We start from the raw sequence: 25,530 nt of genomic DNA, 5'->3' as shown, positions 1-25,530 counted from the left end.
AAGGCAGCAGTACTAGGCCCATTTTATACATGAAGAAATTGAGCCCAGAGAGGTTAAGCCACTTGCCCAAGGACACAGTCGAAGAGCAGCAGAGCCCCCCTCAAATCCGGCGCCAGACCGCGGCTACCACAAGGGGTGAGGGAGGGAACGAGGCCACCAGTCAATCATGATCGCAGGGCGGACGCGCGCCCGTCCCCTCCCCCGACCGCGGGGGCGCAGCGCCGGGACAAAGGCCCCGCGGCGGCCGGACGTCGGCCAGCCGGGTCCGCGCGGGGGGCGGGAGCGGGGGCCGGGCCCTTTAAGCTGGGCGGGCCGGCAGCGCGGGGGGCGGGCCGGGGGCGGGCTGGGGGCGGGCGGCGGCGGCCGGGCCGGAGGGCGAGCGGAGCGAAGGGCGGCGGCGGCGGCGGCAGCTCGCGCTCGGCCCGGGCTCCCGATCGCGCCCGGCCCCTGGTTCCCGGCCCGCGGCGGCGCGCCCCCGCAACCCCCGCGCCCGCCCCCGGCCCCGCGGAGGAGCGGCCATGCCGCCGCGGCGCAGCATCGTGGAGGTGAAGGTGCTAGACGTGCAGAAGCGGCGGGTGCCCAACAAGCATTATGTGAGTGCCTCGCGGCCCCACGCCCCCTCGAGCCCGGGCCCGGTCGGAGGCGGCCGGGAGCCCCCCAGCTCTGAAAACTTCTGCCTCCTGCTCTTTCTCCCCCACCGCCCCTGCGCTCCTCCGCCGCCCTGCTGCTGCGCGGCCCGGGTCTCTCCCGGCTCCTCCCTCTCCCCCTCCCCCTCCTCCCTTTTGCCCTGTTCAGCTCCTCCACCCAGTGCTCGGGCATCGCCCCTCATCGCCTCTTTGCGTGCCATCTCCCCCTTTCCCTCTCTCTCTTGTCCCCCAGTAGTCCCTCCCTTTCCATCCGTGGAGAAGTCTGGCCCCAGCCGGTGTAGGGAACGAGAGGCTGAGAGAGAGGCGCCTGTTTCTCAGGCCGCCTGCCCTGTCCCTCGTTGTCCGGAGGCGCTCAGACCCGCAGTGCCCAGCCACAGGTAGCCCCGCCGGGGATCACCAGGTTGGCCCCGTCCTTCTGGAAGAGGCAGCCTGAAATCTCTGAGAATGGATCCTTTCAGTGCCTGCACCATGAAAAGGTTTTTTTTTTTTTTTTGCCCCTTCTCTCCAATACTTCTGTTTAAAAATGTATGAAAGTTTTTTCCTGGTATCTCCCTGGCAAAATGAGAACTTGTTTAGAGCTGGCGAGGACTTGAGAAAATGGGCCGGTGTCCTCATTTTGCAGATGGGAAGGCTGAGACTCTGGGAGGCATTGGGTTCTGTAACAAGGCTGAGCTGCATTTGGTTTTTCTCTGCTTCTGGAAGATGTGCCTGGGGTAGACGGTGACCTCCCCCCCACCTCGCCCCCCCGCAGATGGGAATGGATTCCCTCACCAGCCTAGGAGCTCAATCTGTGGGTTCAGAGGGCCCTCAGAGGGCCTCAGAGGTTCTAGATGAGGACTAGAGGGGCTGGGGGGTGTTGGGCCCTGGGGAGGCCTCTCTGCAGGAGGGAAGGGGCTCTGGTGTCTCTGGTGGTGAGAAGGGGGCAGTGGCAGCGCCTAGTTGCAGAGAAGTTAACCGGGAAGGGAAAAAAGAGCAAGAAGGAGGGAAAAAAAATCCTAACAAAGAAGTGTAGAACAATAAAGAGCAAGGGGCGTTGGCTGGCTAAATTCAGCTCCTTGACATCTCGGCAAGTCCTCTTTGGGTCTCTTGTCTTAAGAGGCTCCTTCTTTTAAGATAGATATACATGCCCTCCACAGATAGTCTACACAATTCTGAAAGGAGATAGCCGGGAATCCACTCTGCACTCCCTACAGAAAGGCTGTGCTGTGTGAGCCTGTATTGTTATTGGCTGGGCAGCCAGTTATTCAAGCCTTAGCCAGGCGGTGGGAAGCTATTTCCTGGACCTGTGGCATCTTTAAATAGAGTGAAGTTTCCCTTGATTCCAAAGCTAGGTTAAACTGTCTTTTTTTTAATCCCTTATTTATTTATTTTTAACTGTTTCAAATGCTGCCAAGTCTTGGTTTCTTGTTTGAGCTTGTTGACTGCTTAACTGAGTTGCCTCTTTGGTATACAGACAGTTTTTACCAACTTGGCAACAGGAGGAAGTCTGAAAGTCTCCATGCTGCCTCCCCCCAGATCTGTGAGCCACCAAGAACTGGGCGTCATCGTCCACGCTCCTGTCCTCTCCTATCACATCAGGTGCAGGTTCTTAATTAAGCCCACTTGACAGATGAGAAAACTAAGGCTCAGAAAGGTGAGGTCCTATGCCTGAGGTCACAATCAGGGCGAAAGAGGGAATGTAAACCCAAGTCTGTTCAACACCAGAAAGTGTTTTCCACCAGGCCACACCATTTTGCAGATTTCATGCCCCATAGTTTCCCTAAGCAGACTCCCCTCAAAGACTAGGAAATCTGCCATCATTTGTGATCACTCTGAGGCTTTTCATTCTCTGCTTAGATCCCTCCCTACCAGTGTTTTGGAGGTTCTGCAGCTCTGAAGGGCATCTTTCTAAGCCTTCAACCACTTTTTAGGGGCCCCTTCAGATAAATCTCTACATATTAACATGGATTTCAGTTTAAATCTTGACATCACAAGTTGCTAGCTTGTGACCTTGGTTTCCTCATCTGTAAAATGGGGGTAATGGTGCCCACTTCTTAGGGGGAGAGACCTTGTGACTGGCAGGGTTGACATTCCATAACAGCTAGCCGCCTGCCCCCCTGCCCTGTGGTATCCATGTCACTTTGGTTGGGAACGTGCCGACGTCATGTGAGGAGGATTTCACCGAGAATTTGTTTTTCTGCATGTGGGTTTAGTCACTCTTGTGATTCAAAAGGGCCCCCTCCCTTCCAGGCAGGCTTTTGGGTTTATCAGATGAAGAGGGGTAGCGAGTTGAACTGAAGCCTGAGTCATCCACAGGAACAGAGAAAATTAAGTGCCTTGATGGCAAGAAGCCCACCAGAAACTGCCAGTGATCCCCACTTGTTCTCCAGTCATACCTGCCTCCGCCACTCTGGGAACTGGGATGGAGGTAGCTGTTGGCATGAGCCTGAACTTTCTCCCCACGTAGTGTCCCCTTATCTGCAGCTGGCCCAGCCGCTCTGGAGAGAGAGCATGAGCAGGGGAGTTGGCCCGTCGCGGGCTCTGCCACTTCCTGCTGTGCCACCTTGGGCTGCTGTACCTCTGTTTACCTCTCTGAGCCCCACCTTCTGTATCTGCAAATTGTAAATACTGCTTTCCTCCAGAGCAGAATTTCTAAACCTTCACACTGTCGATATTTGGGGCCAGATCATTCTTTGTTGTTGGGGGCTGGTCCTGTGCATTGTAGGATGTTCAGCAGCATCTCTAGTTTCCACCCCTGAGATGCCCCCCATAGAGCGTCCCCCTCCCTAATTATACCAAAAATGTCCAAAATGTCCCCACACATGTCCCCCAACCTCTAACCCCCTGCTCCAACGACTCTATGAGAATATACAAGTCAGTTACGGAGGGTTCCCCACCACCTGCTCCCCATTTGCAGCTACTTTGATCTCCTCTGCTCATAGCTTGGTTGCCTGAGAAAGAAAAAGTCATAGATGCTATATCTTTCCAGCTGCACCTGGAGCTTAGGGCTGCCCATCAGGACTGGGCTACTTGTTCCATCTGAAATGGCATCTTCTCCATAATCAAGGCGGCATCTTTATTAGGCCTGGTCCCAGCCTCCTTCACCTTATGGGCAGACACATCATCAGTGGGCCCAAGGGCACAGCCAGAGGCCACATTTGGAGAATTCAGGCACAGAAGCTCCCAGGGCCTCCGAGATCCCAATGGATGGGTAGGGATTATTGTTGCCAATAATATCAACACTATTATCATTTGGAGAGGACTTCCCTGGAGCCACTGCCCTCTGTCTGTTGGCCTTTCTCTGCTGGCATCTATCCAGGCTTTCTGAATGAATGGAAAGGGGGCTTTCACGTGTGACACCCTGAGAGACGCTCCCAGCTAGGTTATCTTCCAGCTTGAGGGGAGAAGGATGTGCTTCCTGTAGGTTTTGCAGGTTTTATTTGAATTGTCCCAGTTCCGGCACTGGAGAGGGAGGTACAGAAGCCTTGGGGTTGGGAAAACAGTCTCTGTTAGCAGGGGCCAGGAGACACTAGCTTGCTCTGTCTTGAGATCTTTAGATGTTAAGAAGAACAAGATGCTAGGAGTTGTTATAGAAGCAATAATCTTAATAGCTGAAATTTAATTTGTTGCTGTGGGCCAGGCATTAGATGAGCTCTCTGTGTGTTCATATTTAGTTATCAGAGTGGTCCTTTTAAATAAGTACTTTTCTATTATCAGATCAGATCAGTCGCTCAGTCGTGTCCAACTCTTTGCGACCCCATGAATTGCAGCACGCCAGGCCTCCCTGTCCATCACGAACTCCCATTGTTCACTCAGACTCACGTCCATCGAGTCAGTGATGCCATCTAGCCATCTCATCCTCTGTCGTCCCCTTCTCCTCCTGCCCCCAATCCCTCTCAGCATCAGAGTCTTTTCCAATGAGTCAACTCTTTGCATGAGGTGGCCCAAGTACTGGAGTTTCAGCTTTAGCATCATTCCTTCCAAAGAAATCCCAGGGCTGATCTCCTTCAGAATGGATTTCTATTATACTCATACATAATTTTAAATATACAGATACATGGAATAAGTTAAATATCTATCTACCATCCAGCTGTCAGATCTTTACATTTTTCCGTAGTCAAGTCATTTTTATTTTTTAAGAAATAAAATCTTGCAGCTGCAAAGCCCCCTGCGCATTCATCCCAACAAGCTCCCCTATAAAACAAATCACAGTATCCTACATTTGGCGCTTGTCGTTCCCGTGCACACTTTAAAAATAACCAACAGACATGATTTTTTTAATTCACTAGCTTTATTGAGGTATGATTTACATACCATAAATTCACCCATTATAAGTATACGGTTGGCTTATTTTTTAAAGAAATGTATAGAGCTGTGCAGCCATCATCTCAATCCAGCTTTATCATATGCCCATCACCCCCAGAAAGATCCCTTGTGCCCTGTGGCAATCACTCCCCTTGCCACCTAGGTCCTGTGTACCTTTTAATGTTCTTACCTTTTCAGCACTCCCCAGGATCTTATATGGAAAGTTTTAAAAACTGTACAAAAACATACTTTTGCGATCTATGTTGGTATATGGAGCTCCAGTTCATTTCAACTGCTGCTTCACATTCCATTTATGAATATGTTTGTGTTGGTTCATGCTTCTGGAGGAGACTTTTAGAATGCTTTCTTTTAGCTGCTTTGTACATACAGCTCAGTGTGGGTCAGACCCAAGGCTCAGACCCAGCTTACTGGGCCTTGGGCTTTGTGCATTTTCAGCTGTGCATTCAGTGTCCCTGGGAGCGGTGTTTGTGTGTCTCTTTGCTCTGGGTCCTTGCTAACACTCTGAATTGTCAGACTTCTTGTTGTGGCCCAGTTGTGTCCGACTCTTTGTGACCCCACGGACTGCAGCATGCCACGGTCTGTGTCCTTCACTATCCCCTAGAGTTTGCTCAGATTCATGTCCACTGAGGCAGTGTTGCTATCTAATCATATCATCCTCTGCTGCCCGCTTCTCCTCCTGGCTTCAGTCTTTCCCAGCATCAGGGTCTTTTCCAGTGAGTCAGCTTTTCGAATCAGGTGGCCAAAGTATTGGAGCTTCAGCTTCAGCATCAGTCCTTCCAATGAATAGTCAGGGTTGATTTCCTTTAGCATTGACTGGTTTGATCTCCTTACCATCCAAGGGACTCTCAAGAGTCTTGTCCAGCCCCACAATTCAAAAGTATCAGTTCAGTGCTCAGCCTTTCTGGTCCAACTCTCACATCCTGTACATGACTACTGGATGGACTCACATCCCCTACATGACTTTTTAGTGGGTACAGAATAGTATCTCATAGCAGTGTGTATTTGCATTTCCCTGCTCTCTAGTAAAATTAAGCACCTTTTCACACCTTTCTCAGCCATTTGAGTTTCGTCTTCTGTGAGTTAATTGCTTGTTTTATCTTTTGTCCCCTTTTTCAGTATATTGAGTTATTGGTTTTCTGTTAATTTATAGGATTTATTTATACACTTGGGATCCTGGTCCTTCATTAGTGTTCCTGTTTTCCCCTTGAAACCAGAGGTTCAGAGTGGTACAGGCACATACCTGAGGTCACGCAGCAAAGCATGGCAGGGTGGGGATCGATGTATGTGTACTCAGCAGCCCTGTGATCCCACCCCTGAGCCAAGTGACCTTGGGTGGATCATTTAAGCCTCCAGGCCCCAGCTTCTGCATCCTGGCCTTTCCTCATCTCACTGTCCGCCTAGCCTGGATTGACGAAGCACAAGCTGCCGCCAGCCCTTAGTCATTGTCACCCCAGGAAAGCTCTAGGTTGATTGTGCCCCTGGAGTGACGGGTTGGCAGACCCTGTGCTCCTGGCTTTGAGACCTCCCTCCTCACTTGCCATGCTCTAAGAGCCGAGGGTCTCTCCTCTGAGCAGCTGACTTTTGCAGGATGGATCATGCCCATATGAGGCATTATCAGCATTCTTGTTTCAGTCTATGGGAGGCCACTGGCTGGCAGGCTCAGTGGTCTGGAACGAACTGTGAATCTGCTGCCCAAATTAGCTACATTCTGCTTTCCAGCCTCCCCCGCCCCTCCCCCCAGACATCCTGGCACCCCATTTTGCAGAAACATGCAGGGCAGGCCAACAAACTTGAGTGAAAAGAACTTGGGCGTCAGAGACAAACATTTCTGCCTTCAAATTCTGCACAGTCTTGGGTGACTCACTCAACCCCAGGCCTTAGATTCTGTATGTGTAAAATGGGGACAGTGTCGCCCTTCTAGGATGATTGTGTGCTTGTTTAGATAATGTATGCACTGATCCGTTCTCCATCCCTCCTGCGGAGGGATAACTGCCAGCTCCTAGCACGTTTCTTACGGCTGCACCATTGCTTCGTGAAGGAAGGACCTGACTCTGAGTTCTCTTCATGAGCTCCCAACCTGGGTGACCTCGCACAGCAGCTCCCCGAGGGTCTGTAAAATAGGAGCAGTAATGGTGCTTACCTACAGGGACTCGGTGCTCCTCACACGCTGCTGAGCCTGATGCCTTCTGTAGAAAAGGCACTCAATCGTTGGCCGTCATGAAAACTACTATTAATGATAGTCATTGCCATGATCCACCTCTCTGCCTCTCTCCTGCCTACTGCCCTGGGGGCCTGCGAGTGTTTTCTCTACTCCGGGTGCTGCCACAGGCAGGGCACTTGCTGTCCTGAGAGAGGCCCATGAGCGAGGCAGAGCCCACCTGCCTTCCGTATAGGTGGGTTCTGCGCCCTGTCTGTGGCACACAGTTAGTGCCCTCAGGAGACGTTAAGGCCCCTCGGGTAGGTTTGATTTGTTTGTTTGTTTGTTTCATTGGCTGTTGGCTTTGTCAGCCGTGCTGTGCCATCCTGCTCGCTCTGGTCCATGGCTGCAAGGAGCCAGGCCCCTCACCTCACCTGCCAGGTCATCCTCAGCCTGCCAGTCTTATACTCTGGACCCCTGCACTTGTCTGAAGATCCAAGAGGGTGAGGCTATCATAGCTTCATATTTACTTAAATGTCACTTTAGTTCAGACTTTGAATCAGTGCCATTCCTTGCTCCTGGTAAGCAAAGAAAGTGCACCAAACGGCCTGGGTTCAAATCCCGGCCCGGCCACCTCCCGACAGTGTGACTTCAGACAGATTACTTACCTTTTCTGCACCTCATCTCTGTTTCCTCATCTGTAAAGTGGGAATAATAATGGTGGTTCCAATTTCATTGGGCTGATGTGAGGACGGAATGGTCCTGGCACACAGTAAGGGCTTAATAGCTCTGAGCTATATTAGGAGTGTACAAACGTAGTATCATTTATGATAGTAAAAGTTGGAAACCACTTAAACACCCATCAGTAGAGAATAAGATAAATAAAACACACTATAACCTTGAGCTACAAAGAGCTAGAATACCATCGAGATGGCAAAAATGCGTTCCATCTTCTGTCACGGGAATGTAAAATAGCAAAACCAGTGGCAAAACCACGTGCTCAGACTGACTCCCACCTGGTTACAAATGAAAGCTGAAAAGATGCGTCGGTGAAAGCACAGAAGCATAGCTCATGAAATATATGTCACTTTCTTTTTGCTCATCTGTGCATTTCTCTGTTTTCCAAATGTTCTGCGGAGAATCCATATTCCTGTTTTTAGTTAAAAATTTAAAAAACAGCAAATGCTCACTTTAAAAGAGAAGCAGTGCCAGGCCATGGCAGCTCCAGCCAGGTTCCCAGGTTCCCACATCCCCGCCCCACTGTCGTGTCCTGAAGCTGCAGAGTTCTCCAGCTCCTCCGAGAGCCTGTTCTCTGCAGACAGGCTCTGGCCTCCGAGACTCTCCCCTGACTCGTCCCGCGGAGTTGGGGCTCTGGGTGTGGCTTTCCAATCCTTGAGCCCAAGAAGTGGCAAGAGATGAGTTCACAGTTGCAAGACGGAAGAAAGTCCAGAGCAGATGCTTTTCTGGTTGAAGTGCTCCTTGCTTGGGAGCCAGGCCCTCTGCCCACCGGGAGGCCTGGGGTCTCCCACCAGTCGGCTAGTGGGGGAGCTGCTGCAGCTCCCCAGGGGCTCTTATATCGCTAGTGCTTATACTGGATAGGTTGGAAGGGTCTGCACCATGAGGTCATAGGGGCACCAGAAAGGTCGTTCAGGTTAGAGGTGTGCCCCACACCCACTCCCCTGGACGGATCGTCCATTGGCTTGTCACCCATCCGGAGGTGCACAGGCGGCGTCACACAGCAGAGTCATCACACGGCCAAAAAGGCCTAGCGGACTGTTCCCATGCACGGACGCTCGTATCCTGTCGCGAGTCGTCCATGCTTTTTTCCGTGAAGAAAGAGCTCTGGGGAGGCGAAAGGTCTTACTTGGTGGTGTGACTCCGTTTTCTCCTTCCCCTGGGAGGCCAGGGCCAGCTGCAGGTCACTGCAGCTATGAGAAGGGCAGCCGCCAACTGAGCGTCCTGTCAGCCTGGCGGGCGCGAGGCTGAGGCGTGCGCGAGGCTGAGGCGTGCGCGCCCTGGCCCACGGCGAGGAGGCCTCTTCCGGAGGCCGTCAGGGTGCGCGCGCCTCTGCGCCGAGACTGGGCCCGGGGCTGGTTCTGTTCTTCACTCACTCTGGGACCTCAGCCTTCTCCTCTGGGAAATGGGCGGCTTTGGCGGGGAAGTTGCATGAGCTTTTGTGCAGAGTGCCTGAGGGCGCTGCTGGCACGGCTGTACCTTGGTGCTTCCTGGCCTGGGGTTGTGCCCAGAAACTGGGGCCCTGGGGTTCCTCTCAAGCCCTTGTCAGTGGGGTCACCCAGACCAGGGTGGAGCTGGCATCCCTGCCCTCTGCTGGTTTGTGGGGACTGGCTGATGCGATAGACGGGAGGCCTGGGGTCTCCCACCAGTCGGCCTCTGGGGAGGGGCTGGTGCCACTCCTGAGGGGCTCTTCCTGGAGCCCACAGGCCCGAGCTTTGCTGGAAGCCATCCTCCTTTGGTCCCATTTTCCAAGCTGCAGGTGTTCTCTCCTCATGATTGCTGGCCCAGGTGCAGACCTGCAGATAGGAGATGAACCCAAGCCTGGGGCCTTTTTCATGTAGCGAAGGGACAAGGGACCAGAGGTGCATCTACTCTGTGTGTGTGTGTGTGTGTGTGTGCACGCGCGTTTAGCAGTTGGGGAAGCAGAGCTCTCCTGCCAGCTTTTGCAGGCCTCTCTCCGGCCGTCCCAGAGCCTAGGGCTGCCAGATTTACCAAAGAAAATACAGGATGCCCAGGGAAATTTAAATTTCAGATAAACATACAAAATTTGGGACATACTTATACTAAAAAATCATTCATTATTTATTTGAAATTCAAATTTCCCTGGGCATCCTGTGCTTGATCTGGCAAGACTGCTAAAACTACCACTTTCAATAAGACAACTACCAAGAAACGATCATACTTCGTGATTCTGACAGTTCTTAAGAATTCACTGAACACAGGTAAATCCCTTCAGGGGCCAGGCACTTTTGAGCAAAGAGATGACACCCAGATGTGCAAAGTGGGGATTCAGACCTCAGGGAGGCCAGTGTCCTGAGAGATAGATGGATGGCAGTTTAGGACTAGTCTGGCACTGAGGAATGAGCAGGGGCCTGTGCCCCTGGGTTCTGGGAAGCTGGACTTGGAGAAGGCAGCACGGTATCCAAGGCTGTTCACACGCCATAGGAGAGACGCTGCCGAGTGGCAAAGGGTAAAGGGCTTCAGGCGGAGAGGACAGAGGACAAGGAAGCAGCAGCCCTGGCATCTGGCATGTTTGCAAAAAGCAGGAGAGGTTTGAGTGATGGAGATGGAGCTTGATGGGTGGCTGGGGGCCCCAAGGGTCTGGGGGTTTCTGACTGGGCCAAAACCCACAGAAGAATAAAAGCAAAGGGGACTCCCTGACAGTCCAATGGTTAAGGCTCCACCCTATTCCTACCCGGGCCCTGAGTTCAATCCCTGGTTGAGGAACTAAATTCCCACAAGCCACATGGTGCAGCCTAAATAAATAAACATAGACTCTACCTTTAAGAAGGCCATGCCCTGCTCCTCTCACTTCCCCCCCGCCCCCCCACACACACATACACACACACACACACACCCAGCCAGTGCTCAGAATCAGAGGTGTCCCAAATGAAAGTTGCTGGAGAGGTCAGGAGGAGCTGGGACTCAAAGACACTCCCCCAGCTTGATGGGTGGGGGGCACACCTTTCACAGGAGAATGGAAGGGGCAGACACACAACAAACCTGGGAGGCTAGAGGGAGAGAGCACCTGTGCACAGGAGGACTGGACACCTGTGCACAGGGGGACTGAACACCTGCCCACAGGGGGACTGAGCACCTGTGCACAGGGGGACTGAGCACCTGTGCACAGGAGGACTGAGCACCTGTTCATAGGAGGACTGAGCACCTGTGCACAGGAGGACTGAGCACCTGTGCACAGGAGGACTGAGCACCTGTTCACAGGAGGACTGGACACCTGTGCACAGGAAGACTGAGCACCTGTGCACAGGAGGACTGAGCACCTGTGCACAGGAGGACTGTGTGCAGACAGGAGAGATGAAGTCAGAGAAGGAGTGGAGGATGGGAAACAGAGAGGGGTCTGTGAAAGCCAGTAGGGCTTCCCTGGCAGCTCAGCAGTAAAGAATCCCCCTGCGGTGCAGGAGGCATGGGTTCCATCCTTGGGTCAGGAAGATCCCCTGGAGATGGGGATGTAACCCACTCCAGTATTCTTGCCTGGAAAATCCCATGGACAGAGGAGCCTGGCAGGCTACAGTCCATGGGGTCACAAGTCAGACATGACTTAGCAACTAAACCACCACCACCAACACCATGAAAGCCAGTAGGAATTCTGAAATTTGGGAGGGATTAAATAACTCCGGATTAGTTTGGTTCTCAAGACTTAATAATTACTTATTATTGTTATTATTGAACAGCTTTCATTTACTCAAGTGCTTATTATATGCTCAAAAGCTTTTCATGCTTTATGTCGCAGAATCTGAGCAGCAGTTCTGTGAGATAAGGAGTATTACTCAGGATTCTTGGGTAGCAAGTGACAGAAATGAACCTAGCTAACGTAAGCCAGAGGAAATGTATTGGATAAATGGCTCTGGCAGGACTGGCTTAGCCCCCCATCACAGACAGGACCTGGCCAGCTGGGGCCATCCAGGGAGTTGAAACTGCCAACAGGCATCAGCATCACGAGAAGCAGGCCCCTGCTCCATCCCTCGGTCCCTGTGGCCACTCATGAGTCCAGTTCCAGGGAGAGAGAAACTGATTGGCCCAGCCGGGTCACCTGACCCTCCTTTGGTTAGGAAGGGCGAGGAGCTGTGATAGACCGGCCCACCGAAACTGTCGGTAGTTGTTGTAGGGGACTTGGGGTGCTGTGTTGCTGGAAGAAGTGGGGCATGGCGCCCGAATGGGTGGAAACAATAGATGTCTGCTACGCAGGCACTGTTACTAGCCCATTTCACAAACATGGAAACTGAGGCTCAGATGAAGTACTTTGCCCAGGATCACACTCGGCTCTGCTGCCTGTCACTGAATGTAAAGAATGGTACACTCAACTCGCCACCACCTCCACCCCTCAGACTTGCCTTTAAAGCACATAAGGATAGGATTTTCTGTTCCGCTTAATTAGGCAGAATTGCAGGGACCCCCCTGCCTGCTCCACTGACAAAGAAAGCCAGAAGCCCACACACTGGCGTCCCCGTTTCCTCCTTCCTGGCCAGGGTGTGAATCAGCAGCAGTGGCGTTGGGCCATCCTTGGCTGCCAGTCAGTTGCACAGATGTGGTTTGTTGTCTGCCCCGGGCCAGGCCTGGCCCCAAGCCAAAGAGAGGCTGAGATGACCAGGCAGCCTTTGTCCTCACAGAGGTCACCATCTGTTTAGACCGTGTCACTACAACGTAAGGGCTGTGCTGGGGCCTGCTATAGGGCCATGGGGACAAGGCAAGGGGCCGAGGCCTGGCTTGCCTGTGCCCCACTAGGACAGAGAGGCGGCATTCTGAGCTGGGGTCCACAGGAGATGGATGTTCCCGGACAAGGAGAGCCAGCTAGCAGAGTTCTTAATACGGGAAGAATTTGGAGGGTCCTTGGACTTCGAAGGGGGAGGAGTACATCTTTATCATCAATAACCTCCAATAGCAATTTAGCGTTGCTTTCCTTTATGAAGACAGCGACCCTTGGATATTTACTAATGCCTGTGACTTTGTCACAGGTGGAAATTCACAGGTATTCCCACTCACTTTACAGTTGTCTCATGGACCCCAGTAGATCATTTACACTTACCCCTGCTTCAGAATCATGATGCTTTTTGACCTACTGCTGGATTTTGTTACTTATTGCATTAATAAAGTGTGTGTCTATTCATTGTCTTTTTGAAACATTTTTATTCAGTATTAGTTTCATTTGGAATGTTACATGCTTTATTCATTTTTAAGTTATTTTGAGAAGGGGACCATAGATATCATCAGATTGCCAAGAGGCTCCATGGCACATACACGCAAAAAGACGAAAGACTTCTGGGTAGAAGTGTCAGAGTTTGGGCTTGGGAGTCAGGCGGCAATTTGACCTGGCCCTGCTAGTGAGTGGCTGAGTGTGTGACCTTCGTAAGTGACATGACTTCTTTGTGCCTCAAGTTTTTCATCTGTAAAATGAGGGTAAGAATAGTACCTACTGTGGGTTATTTCCTGTAAAGGGTTTAGAGCAGTGCCTAGGACATAAAGTACTGAATAGTTACCTGTTAGTATTATATTTATCATCATCATCATTCTCATCCCCTAACGAATGATGTGCATTTTTAATAAGCAACCTTGGACGATGTGACATGGGTGGTCTGGAATGACCTCACCTTGAGAAACAGTCTCTAAATGGACACACCCCCTCCTAAGATTTAAAAGCAACATTCCCTGAAGATTTATGTATTCGGATGTTTAGCAGTGTGGTGATTAAAATAATATTGAAAATAACATCAGTGCTTATCAGAGGCATGATTAAATAAATGGACTACTGAAGATCCTTCAAAAATTTTTCTCAAAGAATTTTTAATGAAATAGGGACTCACTCACCATATAACACAAGTGAAAAAGATCATATATACAATGTGATCTTAATTTCATAAACTAACGTATAGAAAAAGGATCTGGGAAGAAATACGCCCAAAGCTTCATCTCTGGTGGTAGAAACATGCATGCTTGTTAAGACCTCAGACTCTGCCATCAGACTTCATTACCAGCTGGATGGAACAGGTTACTTCACACACTGGGTCTTACTTTCCACCACTGCTGAGTGGAAACAGTAATGCAGTGTAGCCTCGTAGGAAACACGATGGAGACCATTGGTGGTTGTGAGCAATTACATTGTTTTATATTTTTATGTATTATGCCAGGTGTCTCTAGAGGGGAGAGGACTGGGTTAGGACCAGAGTCAGGAAAGCGTCCTGAAGGGAGGGAGAAGGAGGGACCCCGCTTCCCCTGCTCTGTTTTTTCTGTCTCATAGACTTGTATGTGAAGCCCCAGAAGCTGGTGAAAAAGTCCACACAGGGGTTCACATCAAGGCTAGGAGGAAGAATATGCTGGGTGAGGAGACCAGCAGGGCACAGGTACAGGGGTGGCCAAGGAATCCACAGAACCTGACCTTTGGGAACCACATGCAGTTTCATGCAGGAAAAGGGGCTCCTTGGATGTGCAAAGTTTGGTACCCACTTATGCAGCCTCCCCTCCTTTATCTGGGGTGAGAATCCCTAATCCTCTTCTGGTACCCCTAATAGATGGCTGTCCCCAGGGTTTGAGAACTCAGTCCCTCTACATTCTCATCTGTTTCTTTTCTCCCTCATGCCCTCAAGCCCAGGGGGATAGGAATATGGAGCTGCACTTACATGGAGGGGGCAGATGTTTAAGGCGTATCCTAGACCGTCTTAATTGGCCTCTATCTACCTGTCACCCAACCAGGGCGTTCAGCTTAGATGCTTCCTACTGGACCAAGCCTGTCTCAGTGCTCCTGCATTGGGTCTAGTTGTCTGTTAACTTGTCTCCTCTCCACTAGGCCCTGAGTCCCTCACAGTCCAGGACCTGACCCAGAACAAGTCAGTTCTTGTTCTTTCAATGAACCCTCTTAGTCCCAAGGTCCCATGATTCTAGGGTGATGGCCATGGATGGCATCCTTCAGCTGAGACAGAGTCAGATGCCTTGTGTTGACCCGTTCCTGCCACCAGACCAAGCATTGTGTCATAGTCGATAAGGCACAGGCCTTGGAGGCAGCCAGGCCTGGGTGTAAATCCTGGCTTTATTACTTTCTGCCTGTGCGGTTTAGGGTTTGTTACTTAACCTCTCAGAACCTCAGTATCTTCTTCATCTTTAAATAGAGGAGTCATACCAGTAAGTGACACATAGCAAACCCTCAAGAGTCCAGTGGACATGGATGGAATACTTTAACACTTTGGGATGCTACAAGGTCAAACCGTATGAAATTGCCAGTTTTTGACTTAACAAATGGCAATTTCACTTAGTTCAACCTAATAATCTAGTTTGATTTGGGCCTACGGAACCCACTCTGCTTGCATGGCAGGGGATTAGGGGCCACCACTCTACCAGGCATCTTATCGAGATTATCCCTTTACAACAGCCCTGAGAGACAGGTAATACTCTTCCAGTCATCCCTTGGTATCCATGGGGGGCTGGTTCCAAGGCTCTTGTGGATACCAAAACCCATGGATTCTGGAGTCCCTTATATACAGTGGCATAGTGTTTGCACATAACCTTGTTCAGTTCTGTTCAGTTCAGTCGCTCAGTCGTGTCTGACTCTTTGTGACCCCATGAACCGCAGCACACCAGGTCTTCCAGTCCATCACCAACTCCTGGAGTTTACCTAAACTCATGTCCATTGTGTTGGTGATGCCATCCAACCATCTCACCTCTGTCGTCCCCTTCTCCTGCCTTCAATCTTTCCCAACATCTGGGTCTTTTCAAATGAGTCAGCTCTTCACATCAGGCGGCTAAAATACTGGAGTTTCAGCTTCAATATCAGTGCTTCAAATGAACACCCAGGACTGATTTCCTTTAGGATGGACTGGTTGGATCTCCTTGCAGTCCCCTTGTGTATCCTCAGCAAATACTTTAATCGTCTCTAGGTTACTTATAATACCTAATACAATGTAAATGCTATGTCAGATCAGATCAGATCAGATCAGTCGCTCAGTCGTGTCCGACTCTTTGCGACCCCATGAATCGCAGCACGCCAGGCCTCCCTGTCCATCACCAACTCCCGGAGTTCACTGAGACTCACGCCCATCGAGTCAGTGATGCCATCCAGCCATCTCATCCTCTGTCGTCCCCTTCTCCTCTTGCCCCCAATCCCTCCCAGCATCAGAGTCTTTTCCAATGAGTCAACTCTTCACATGAGGTGGGGCCAAAGTATGTAGATAGTTGTAAATACAATGTAAATGCTATGTAAATAGTTGCCGGCAAACAGCAAATTCAAATTTTGGTTTTTTGGAACTTTCTGGATTTTCTTCCTCTTTCTTTTTAAATCTGAGCTTGGTTGAATCCACAAAAGCAAAGGGCTGACTGTATTAGCATCCCCACTTACCAGATGGGGAAACTGGGGCTCCTAAGTAGCTTGCTCAAGGAAGTATATAGCCAGGGTTGGAACCCAGGTCTGTCTGAGTCTGTGGCTGTTTGCTTTGCTGCTGTCTTGAGACGGGGCTGCCTGTCTCCCCGTGGAGTGGCAGGAGAGCTCCCAGCACTCTCTTGGACCCCCTGACCTGGGGGCTGGCAGCTATAGACTGAAACTCCCTGAGCTGCTGCTGTGGGATGCCACGGTTCTTGTTCTGGTTTGGACAGTTGGCTTCTGCAGTTTCTGCTGCAGTGTCTGTAGCTTTGGTTGGGGACTGTAAGGGGCATTATGGAGTCAGACAAACCTGGGTTTGCATTCTGGCCCCCTCCTCAAGCAGCGGTGTGGCTTTGGACCCACCATCAGTTCACCATGCTGTGAAATGGGATGGACGGTAAGCCTCACTCCGTAGGGCTCCTGAGATCAGAGTGAAATCCTGAGGATTTCACAGGTGTTCATTAGTGTTGGTCCTCAGCTGGAGAAGCCCTGTGAATCCCTCCAGATTCAGAGCCTCTCCAAGCTCCACCAACAGAATTAGCTCCTCCTCCACCGTGCTCCATCAGTGGCTGTAAAGTGCTCCCTGAGGGCCTGTGGCCTGTGAGAGGATTCCACCACTCTCTTCTCTGCTGAGTACCTACTGTGTGTCAGGCACTGTGATGGGCCCTTTAGGTGTGAACCAAGACCCCAGGTAGCGCAGTGGTAAAGAATCTGCCTGCCAGTGCAGGAGATGCGAGATCCCTCAGTCAGGAAGATCTTCTGCAGTAGGAAATGGCAACCCATCCAGTATTCTTGCCTGGGGAATCCCACAGACAGAGGAACCTCGTGGGCTCCAGTCCACGGGGACACAAAGAGTCGGACACGACTGAGCACACACTCAGTAAGACCCATGGGACCGCATGTCCCACCGTCCTGGTTGATTTCATGGCTGTGCCACATGGCACGCAGGAGCTTAGTTCCCTGATCAGGGGTTGGACCCGTGCCCAGCCCCCTGCAGTAGAAGCACAGAATCTTAACCACTGGACCACCAGGGAAGACCCCCACAGCCCTGGTTTAGATCTTAACTCTGTCACGTGCTGGCCGTGTGGCCTCGTGCCAGCCAGTGTCACCACTCCCCATGCCCAGTCAGCCAAGTAAACTGGCCGTTTGGATTCTTTTGCGTTACTCAGCTTCATCCCTGCTGCCTGTGCGCTTGCACACAGTGGGTGCTCCAGGTGGCTACCCAGTTCTCCCCGTAGGAGAGGCGCTGATTTAAAATCTCTCAGCTGCATTTCCTGCATTGCCCCGGGCTCCTCTGAGGCCTGGCAACCTGGGCCATCTCCACGAGCCCTCAGTGCTTGCCCTGGAGGCTTTCCTAGAAAGCTAGCCTTCAGGTTAGTTTCAGCAGAGCCTGGGCTCCGGCTGCCAACACCTCTGCTTGCCATTGGAAAGTTCCCCGTGCCGCTCCGGCCAGATGTGTGCAAGGCCATGAGCTGGCAGCCAGAGGCCCGGCTGATGCTGCAGACCCGGTCCAGCGAGAGTTTCCACCAGCTCTGAGTCTCCGTCTAGAAGAACAGAGGGGCTGGGCCCCCTGGCCCTGCGAGTGGGTCATGCCCATCCTCTGGGTGAGACCCCAGCAGTGAGGGAAAGATGGGCTTCAGGGAGGGCAGTTGATTGGATTTCACAGCGAGACATTCCTGACTTTTCCCTTTAACATAGCTTGTCTCGACAGATTTGAGTCAGCCTGGAGGGGGCTGGGGGACAGGCTCAGCCTGAGCCTCTAGGGCCCCATCTCTGACAGAGTTATTAGTGATTGCTCTCGCAGCTTCCTGTAAGTCAGGCTGTGTGCCAAGATTCTGCCCTGCATTAGCCTGTTGAATCCCTAGCCAACCCTGTAAAGTAGGTACGACTGTTCTGTCCATTTTACAAATAAGAAAATGGAGACTCAGAGCCATGAAGTGACTTATGAAGTCCCACAGCAGCGGTAAGCTATAGAGCCCAGAATCACACCCAGGTACCCGAAAGCCAGTGCCTTTTTTTTTTTTTTAATGGCATTAAAGAGTAGTTGTTAATTTTAATTTTTGATTTATATGCATGCATGCAGGAGGATTCGGAGAAGGCAATGGCACCCCACTCCAGTACTTTTGCCTGGAAAATCCCATGGATGGAGAAGCCTGGTAGGCTATAGTCCATGGGGTCGCTAGAGTCAGACACGACTGTGCGACTTCACTTTCACTTTTCACTTTCATGCATTGGAGAAGGAAATGGCAACCCACTCCAGTGTTCTTGCCTGAAGAATCCCAAGGACGGGGAAGCCTGGTGGGCTGCCACCTATGGGGTCGCACAGAGTCGGACACGACTGAAGTGACTTAGCAGCAGCAGCAGCATGCAGGAGGATTCCCTTTTTTGGTATCACATTCTGTTAGCTTTTGTGCGTGTATAGGTTCTCATAACCACCACCCCAGACAGGAAGAATGAGCCCATCACCTCCTAAGAGTCCCCTCGGCTGCCCGGACTCTTGGATGATGTGAAATGCTGCCTCCACCCGCAGTTGGAGTTGCTCCTATGCTGTTCTCTTATTCTCCATTGCCTGTCCAGAGAGGTCTCGGGGTGAAGAGTGGACCTCTCTCCCAGGCTGGGCCCTGTGCCTGCATTCTTCTCTGTAACAAAGCTGATTCTGTTTCCAGCATGCTTGGCAGTTGAACTGTTCACTCAGCCATTCCAAGAGCATTGTTACCCCAGACTCAGAGCCTTGAATGAGGCCACCTTGATTTATGACCGTGTGGCCCTGTCTTGGCTTTCTCTCATTCTGCCCCCCTGCCTCTCCATCCGCCTGTTGGTCTCCCACTGGGCAGTTCCTGAGAGCAGGCGCAGCACAGACTAGGGTGAGCCCTACAGGCCTGGCTTGAGGGCCCCCAGGGGAGTGGGCTGAAGTCATGTGAACAGATTTCCCGGAAGAACATGTGCTGAGCAAGGGCAGCCCTAGTGGGAACCTGGAGAATGAGGGTCTCCAGGAAGGCTTCCAGGAGGAGGCGACCTCTGCACTGACTCCTGGGAAGTGACGAGTTGCTATACAGGTGAAGGGAGAGAAGATGCTCCCTCCAGAGGCAATGGGAGGCGCAGGGGTCACAGGCAGGGGAGCACCTGGTCAGGTGGGAGCGGGAGGAGGCCCCCTAAAGACCTGACATGCCTTTGTTGTCTTCACTGTCTGAGAGCTCCAGAAGGGTCAGGACTTCTGTCTTCCTGGTTCATGGCCGTATCTCCAGCCTTTGGAAGGGAGCCTGGTACACAGTAGGTGCTCTATATTTGCTGAATGAATAAATGAACTGAAGTGTTTGTAGCAGAAGAGAGACTCAGTTCTACTTGCACTTTAGAGATAAACTGGACCTGTCTCCCACCTCCCAGCTTGGCAGCCCTCTGCCCGTAGGCACAGTCTGAGACCAGCCTTATCGCCCACCTGAGCATTTACTGTGTGTCCTAGGGGCGAGGAGTACAGTCAGTCCTGAACCAGAGCGTTCTATCTGCTGCTAACACCACAAGCACTTGTATGTGGGCCCCTTTCCAAGCATTCACTTAATTGAAAAGATTGAAAAGAAAAAACCTTGGCTGCCAGCCGCACTCTGTATGTCACTTGCTGTGGCGCCTGAGCTTGGCAATCCTGACGCTGACTCGGGACAGGAAAACGCTGCCTGGGGCCAGGCCTGGCCTTGGGGATCTGGGAGGAGGAGAAGGGACTTCGGGGGCTGAAGGAGCTGGGCTTGAGACTGAGGTCGCCCGCTTCCCAGCTACCTGGCCTTGAGCGTGGCAGCATGGCCCTGGGTTTCCACCTCCCCCACCTGAGGATGGCCCCACCTTCTGACAGGCCTTTCATGATGATTGACATGATGTTGGTAAAATCCCATGGGCAAAGGAGCCTGGAGGGCTACAGTCCATGAGGTCACAAAAGTGTCGGACACAAGTTAGTGACTAAAGAACCACAGAGCGCCCAGCACAGGGTCAGCATGTAGCCAGCAGGTTTCCTGGCATGGATGCTGCTTTTATTTTAGGCCCCCACTCAGCTCAGGAAGATCCCCTGGAGAAGGAAATGGCAACCCACTCCAGTATTCTTGCCTGGAGAATTCCATGGACAGAGGAGCCTGGCGGGCTCCAGTCCATGGGGTCGCTAAGAGTCAGACATGACTGAGCAGCTAACACACACACACACCACTCAGCTTGGTCCTGCCTCACTCTGACATCCTAGGTCTCAAGGGCATCATGACACTCAGTGGCATTTCTCCAGGATTAAACTTAATGTCTGGAGAAGGAAATGGCAACCCACTCTTGTATTCTTGCCTGGAGAATCCCACGGACCGGGGAGCCTGGTGGGCTACAGTCCGTGGGGTCGCAAAGGGTCAGACACGACTGGATGACTAATATAAATTTAATGGACCTTCTTTAAAAAGAGAAATAACACGTTTCTCAGCACTTCCGGTGGTGATGCTGCTCTGGGGTGTTGGGAAATCAAACATGCAGCAGGGTTTTGCAATTCTAAAAAGAGGTTGGGAATGCTGACCTACATAGGCCAGATGTTGGGCAGACATCTGGGGAGAGCTGACAGATCGGGAACCAAAGGGAGCGCGTGGTCTCCATGGGGAATGGCAGAATCATGTTTCCCATTAGTTAAGCTGGTGGAGCCTAGCCAGCTGCCCCTGCCCTCTCCCCGCTCTCCCCTTCTCCTCCACCCTTCTCTCCTCCTCTCCCTCCTTACCTCCTGCTTCACCCCACCCCAGCCCCACACCTCCCCGCCCTTTAGCGACTTTGTCCTCCGCCTTAAGCCCTGGCAGCAGATAGCCAGCGAGGTGGGCCTGGAGCCCAGCCAGTCTTTAATCACCAAGCTCTTCCCAGGAACCACCAACCCAGAAACCCAACCGGTGTGGGAGCTTTATTGGGGTGGCCCAGAAGGTCGCAGTTACCTTTCAAAGTCGGTTTCTTAAACGAGGGTTTATAGACTCTTGGGCGCCCTCAGACATATCCCCAGAAGCCCATCTAGATCTTGAAACTAACACTGCTGCTTGATTTCAGGGCTGCACATGTTTTGTGTTTAATAAAGGTTGTTCTGGCTGCAGTGCAGGACAGCTTTAGTTATCCTGGGCTAAGGACTTGCTGCAGGAACTGTGTGGTCTGTGAACAGAAGTCATAGCCCCTCAATATGGAGAATTCCCTGGGCAGAGGAGCCTGGCGGGCTACAGTCCATGGAGTTGCGAAGAGTTGGACATGACTGAATGACTGACACTTTCACTTTTCTTCGTGCTGCATGAGAGATGGAGTTTTTCCTCTCTCAATCCAAAAAGAGCTCCCCACACCTGAGAAACAGCATTCCAGATTGGAGCTCCAGCATCCTCAGCCCTCATCCTAAGAGGGCCCTAGATCTGGTTCCAACTCTCCTCCCCACTTGCTGTGTGGCCTTGGCAAGTCCCTTCCCCTCTATGACCTCATAACCCCAACTATAAAATGAGGGATGATCTAGAGCAGGATTTTTGTATATTTTAAAGTCTTGGAACCCTGTGCTGTCGGCTTGAAGCAGGCAAAGGAAGACCGTGAGCAATGGAGGAGCCTGAGCCCTGTCTAGAGGCTCCACTGAGGGTTGCCTTGTGGCAGTGTGGACCGGTTACACCCTGTTCCACATATAGAAGAGCTAAAAGCGGCAATGCCTAGTGGAAACCAGGGTGGAAAGTCTGGGAACCCACCCACCTCACCAGCAGCCGCGGGCTTCTTGCAGGCCAATTTGACCACTGGCTAATCACCTAAGAACTCTCCAAATGTGAAGTCCTCTGGGGTGTCATTTGTGCAGGAGGCCCCGAGGAACGTGCAAGGAAATTTGCATACTACCATGGAAGTTTAAAGAGTCCATGCTGGGAGTGGAACCCCTAGCAAGTCACGACACTTCTCTGAATCCCCATTTGTAGAATGGAGGAGCTGCCCTAATCAGAGCTGTGTGGTACGTGTCCGCCCGGGGCCCGGGGCCCAGGGCAGGCATCACTAATGGGCCGCAGAGTTGTGTCTTGCTGGTGCTCCTTTCTCTCAGCCCTTGCAGGAAAACAGCCCCAACCCTGCTGTCCTATTGGTACCCTTCCTTTCGATGTGTTCTTTGGTCTCCCAGGTCATTCCAGGCTCCCCATCAATACTTCAGAGCCAGGAGAGGGCTTTCACCTTGAGAAATGTGGGCTCATTGGCCTGTAAACAACAGCTCCAGACAGATGAGAATGGCAAGGAATTCCACTTAAAACAGCCCTGCCCTCATTGGGGACTGTCCCGCCGCCACCATCCTGCCACAAACCCCTGTACCATATATCCTTAATCCTTAACTCAGTGTTGTTCTTCTAACTGACTCTTTTTTTTTTTTTGACTTACATTATTTTTAAAGGAAATTTTAGCTGTCCACTGTAAGTGGAAAACCAGCAGCCCTCGCTAGAAATAGAAGGGAACTAAATAGAAAGGAAAAAGAAAATCAGCGTGTTAAAGTTCTTCCTGGCAAGGGTTGCCTGCCCTGAGGTCTTCTGTCCCTTCTTCAGGAAATGAGACCAACAAGTGCTGGAAGGGGTGTTAAGAAACCACGACTGCCAACTTTCTGAGCCAGTCAGGGCTGGAAGGGAATGGCAGAGACTGACTTTCTCACTGTGGGATTCCCTGCAGTTTGAGTGCCGAGCCCTGAATCACCTGAAACCCGCTGGTGTGCCCAAGCTCCTGCGTGCCCTGAGACTGTCATCTAAGCAAAGACCGTAGCTTGAGAAGAGCTTGGACCACACCCGTCCCCAGACCCTCCCCCAAATGTAAACCTCTGGCCACCGCACCCCTCCCATCAAAATGAAATCCCTTTGTCCCGTGACTAGTGCAGAAGCCACGCCCCTTCTAATTAACATCAGTGGGGAATTTCAGCCCCAGAAACCCCACCACAGAGATCTGCCGAAACAAAGTGTGATTGGAGGCCATTCCCCCGTGCCTCAGGGATTTTATTCTCAGGGCAAAAACACCTTCTCATGTTTTGTGAGTTCACATGATGAAAGCATATGAGATCACAGCACTCCCGAGGCGGGAAGACAGCTGTTTCATATCATCCTGCCCTGGGGAGGCTGTATCGGTGGAGTTCTGGGGCCTCTCCCAGGGCTGCGGCTGTGGGCAGAGCTCTGGGCCAGTGGGTCTGCAGGGAGAGGGCATGGCAGTTAAACCGAGCTGCCTGGGGCTTGCCCGTTTCTGGGCCACTACTTAGCCATGCCCAGCCCTGGTTCCAGGCATTTTTTAAAGGCCTCTAAACTTTGTTCTAGTTTAAATCTTTATTCATGGGTGACCTCTTGGCTGTTGTCACTTAGAAATGGAATGTAAATTTCTGTGTGTTTAATGGGGTCCTCCAGGCACTGGGAACCCCCAACCCATGGGGCTAGGTTGGACCTGCCAAAAGAGGTGACTGGAGGCCATAGGAAGCATTTATGGAACATTCTCTCTCAAATCCCAGCCATGGGCAGAGATTCTGACCAAGGTAGATTCCATTTCAGGAACTTTGAAAAAAATACCTCATTCAGTCTTTGCCTGTGAGATAAGAAGGACGAGCATCCTTATCCCATTATCCTCAGAGAACACAGAGGCTGAAAAGCGCAAAGGACCTCCCCAAACTTGGAGTGCGGTCAGGGCCAAGGCCCCCCTCTGCCCACTCCCAGCTCCTCCCCGCCCCGCACTCCCGCCTCTGTCCTCAGCTGCATCTGCACCCGGGGGTGCTCCGTGATCCGGACTGGCGCACCAGAGGGTGAGCCAGGGTGGTGCGGGAAGCTGGGGCTCATTCCACCTTGGAGTTCACGGTGCTGAGTCAAACACATTTCTTCCTGTTCTCCTAGGAAAGTGACTTTTTTTTTTTTCCCCTAAAAGAAAACAGACTATAGAAAATATGAAGAAGACTACAAGAAAGCATCAAGAAGAGAAGTTTTTAATATTCATTTATTTTTGGCCCTGCTGGGCCTTTATTGCTGCAGCCAGGCTTTCTCCAGCTGCACCAAGCGGGGGCTGCCTTCCCGCCGTGGCGCGTGGGCTTCTCTCTGCGGGGGCTTCTCTTGTGGGAGAACATGGACTCTGGGCGCATGGGCTCAGTAGTTGTGGCTCGTAGACTTCGTTGGACCCTGACATGTGGCATCTTCCCAGACAAGGGATCAAACCTGTGTCCCCTGTATTGGCAGGTGGACACTGGACCACCAGGGGAGTCTCAAGAAGAGAATTTTTAAAGTCTAATATTCCTACCAACCCAGAGCAAACCGTATATGTACATTTATATGTCTATTTATTTATACATATCAGGGGGTTATGTACGTATGCACATTTATATAGAATATAGTCAATCCGTGTTATTTGTGGATTTCGTATTTGGGGATTTGCCTATTTGCTGAACTTTATTTCTAATCCAGCCAATACTTGCAGTGCTTCCCCAGTCACTTGCAGATGTGGGCATGTGCATGGCAGCAGAAATTGTGTGCGGCCTGATGTGCAAGTTCCCAGCTCGGGTTGAACACAGCGACCTCTGCTTTCTTGTTCCAGCTCTTAATACTCTGCATAAGTGTCTTTGTCATGGCCTGTTTAGTGCTACATTGTCTTCACATTCTTGCGCTCTTTATCAGCCATTTCACTGTTTAAAATGACCTCTAATGTGGTGCTGAAGGGCAGTCTAGGGTTCCTAAGCCCAGGATGGCTGTGTTGTGCCTTTTGGAGAAAATATGGGTGTTAGGTAAGCTCCGTTCAGGCATTAGTTCCAGTGCCACTGGCCATGAGGTCAAGGTTAGTGAATGAACAACATACACTAAGTAAGGTGTCGTTAAAGAGAAACATACAACCAGGCTGTGTACTGTTGACTACTAGATGAAAATGCTGTGATCAGAGGCTTGCAAGGCCCCAGCCCTCATTTCCCCTGGGAGCGGCAGGTCTGCATTCACTAAGTCAGTAGTCACAGTGACTGTAGAATGTCACTCTGTGTGTGTGCGTGCACACTTGCTCAGTCGTGTCCAACTCTCTGCGACCCCATGGACTAGAGCCCACCAGACTCCTCTGTCCAAGGAATTTTCCAGGCAAGAATACTGGAGTGAGTTGCTATTTCTTTCTCCAGAATGTAACTACACAGATTAAATATACACAAGCACATGCATACATGTATATATTGTATACATAGTTTTTTTGAGATTGAGATCTGTTCTTATACCTAAGATGATGCCTGAACTTTCCCCGAAACCACAGAATTCTTTTAGCTGCACACGGACCTTCTTCATGCCGGGAGGGGCGTTAACTGGAAGGCCAGTCCCCTGTCCTGTGTCCCAGCAGCCCCGGGCGGGCCCCAGAAGCAGGATCTGGAGAGC

The 25,530-nt window shown here is 51.5% G+C and overlaps 1 protein-coding gene across 2 annotated transcripts in view; it reads left to right on the top strand.

Annotated features, from left to right (window-relative positions):
• The first annotated feature begins 459 nt into the window (after positions 1-459).
• The window catches only part of SH3PXD2B (SH3 and PX domains 2B), a 122,034-nt gene continuing 96,963 nt past the window's right edge, over positions 460-25,530 (top strand). The window contains exon 1 of one of the 2 annotated variants that reach the window (XM_070774524.1): positions 460-593. In XM_070774524.1, the coding sequence (XP_070630625.1) occupies positions 519-593 (75 nt within the window). In that variant the 5' untranslated portion in view covers positions 460-518. The remainder of the gene's footprint in view (positions 594-25,530) is intronic. The other variant, XM_070774523.1, reaches the window with a different exon arrangement.

The sequence above is a fragment of the Bos indicus genome, chromosome 20, assembly GCF_029378745.1.
Source record: "Bos indicus isolate NIAB-ARS_2022 breed Sahiwal x Tharparkar chromosome 20, NIAB-ARS_B.indTharparkar_mat_pri_1.0, whole genome shotgun sequence".
NCBI lineage: Eukaryota > Metazoa > Chordata > Mammalia > Artiodactyla > Bovidae > Bos > Bos indicus.
Note: the sequence above shows the minus strand (reverse complement) of the source record. Positions and strands in the feature narration are given on the sequence as shown.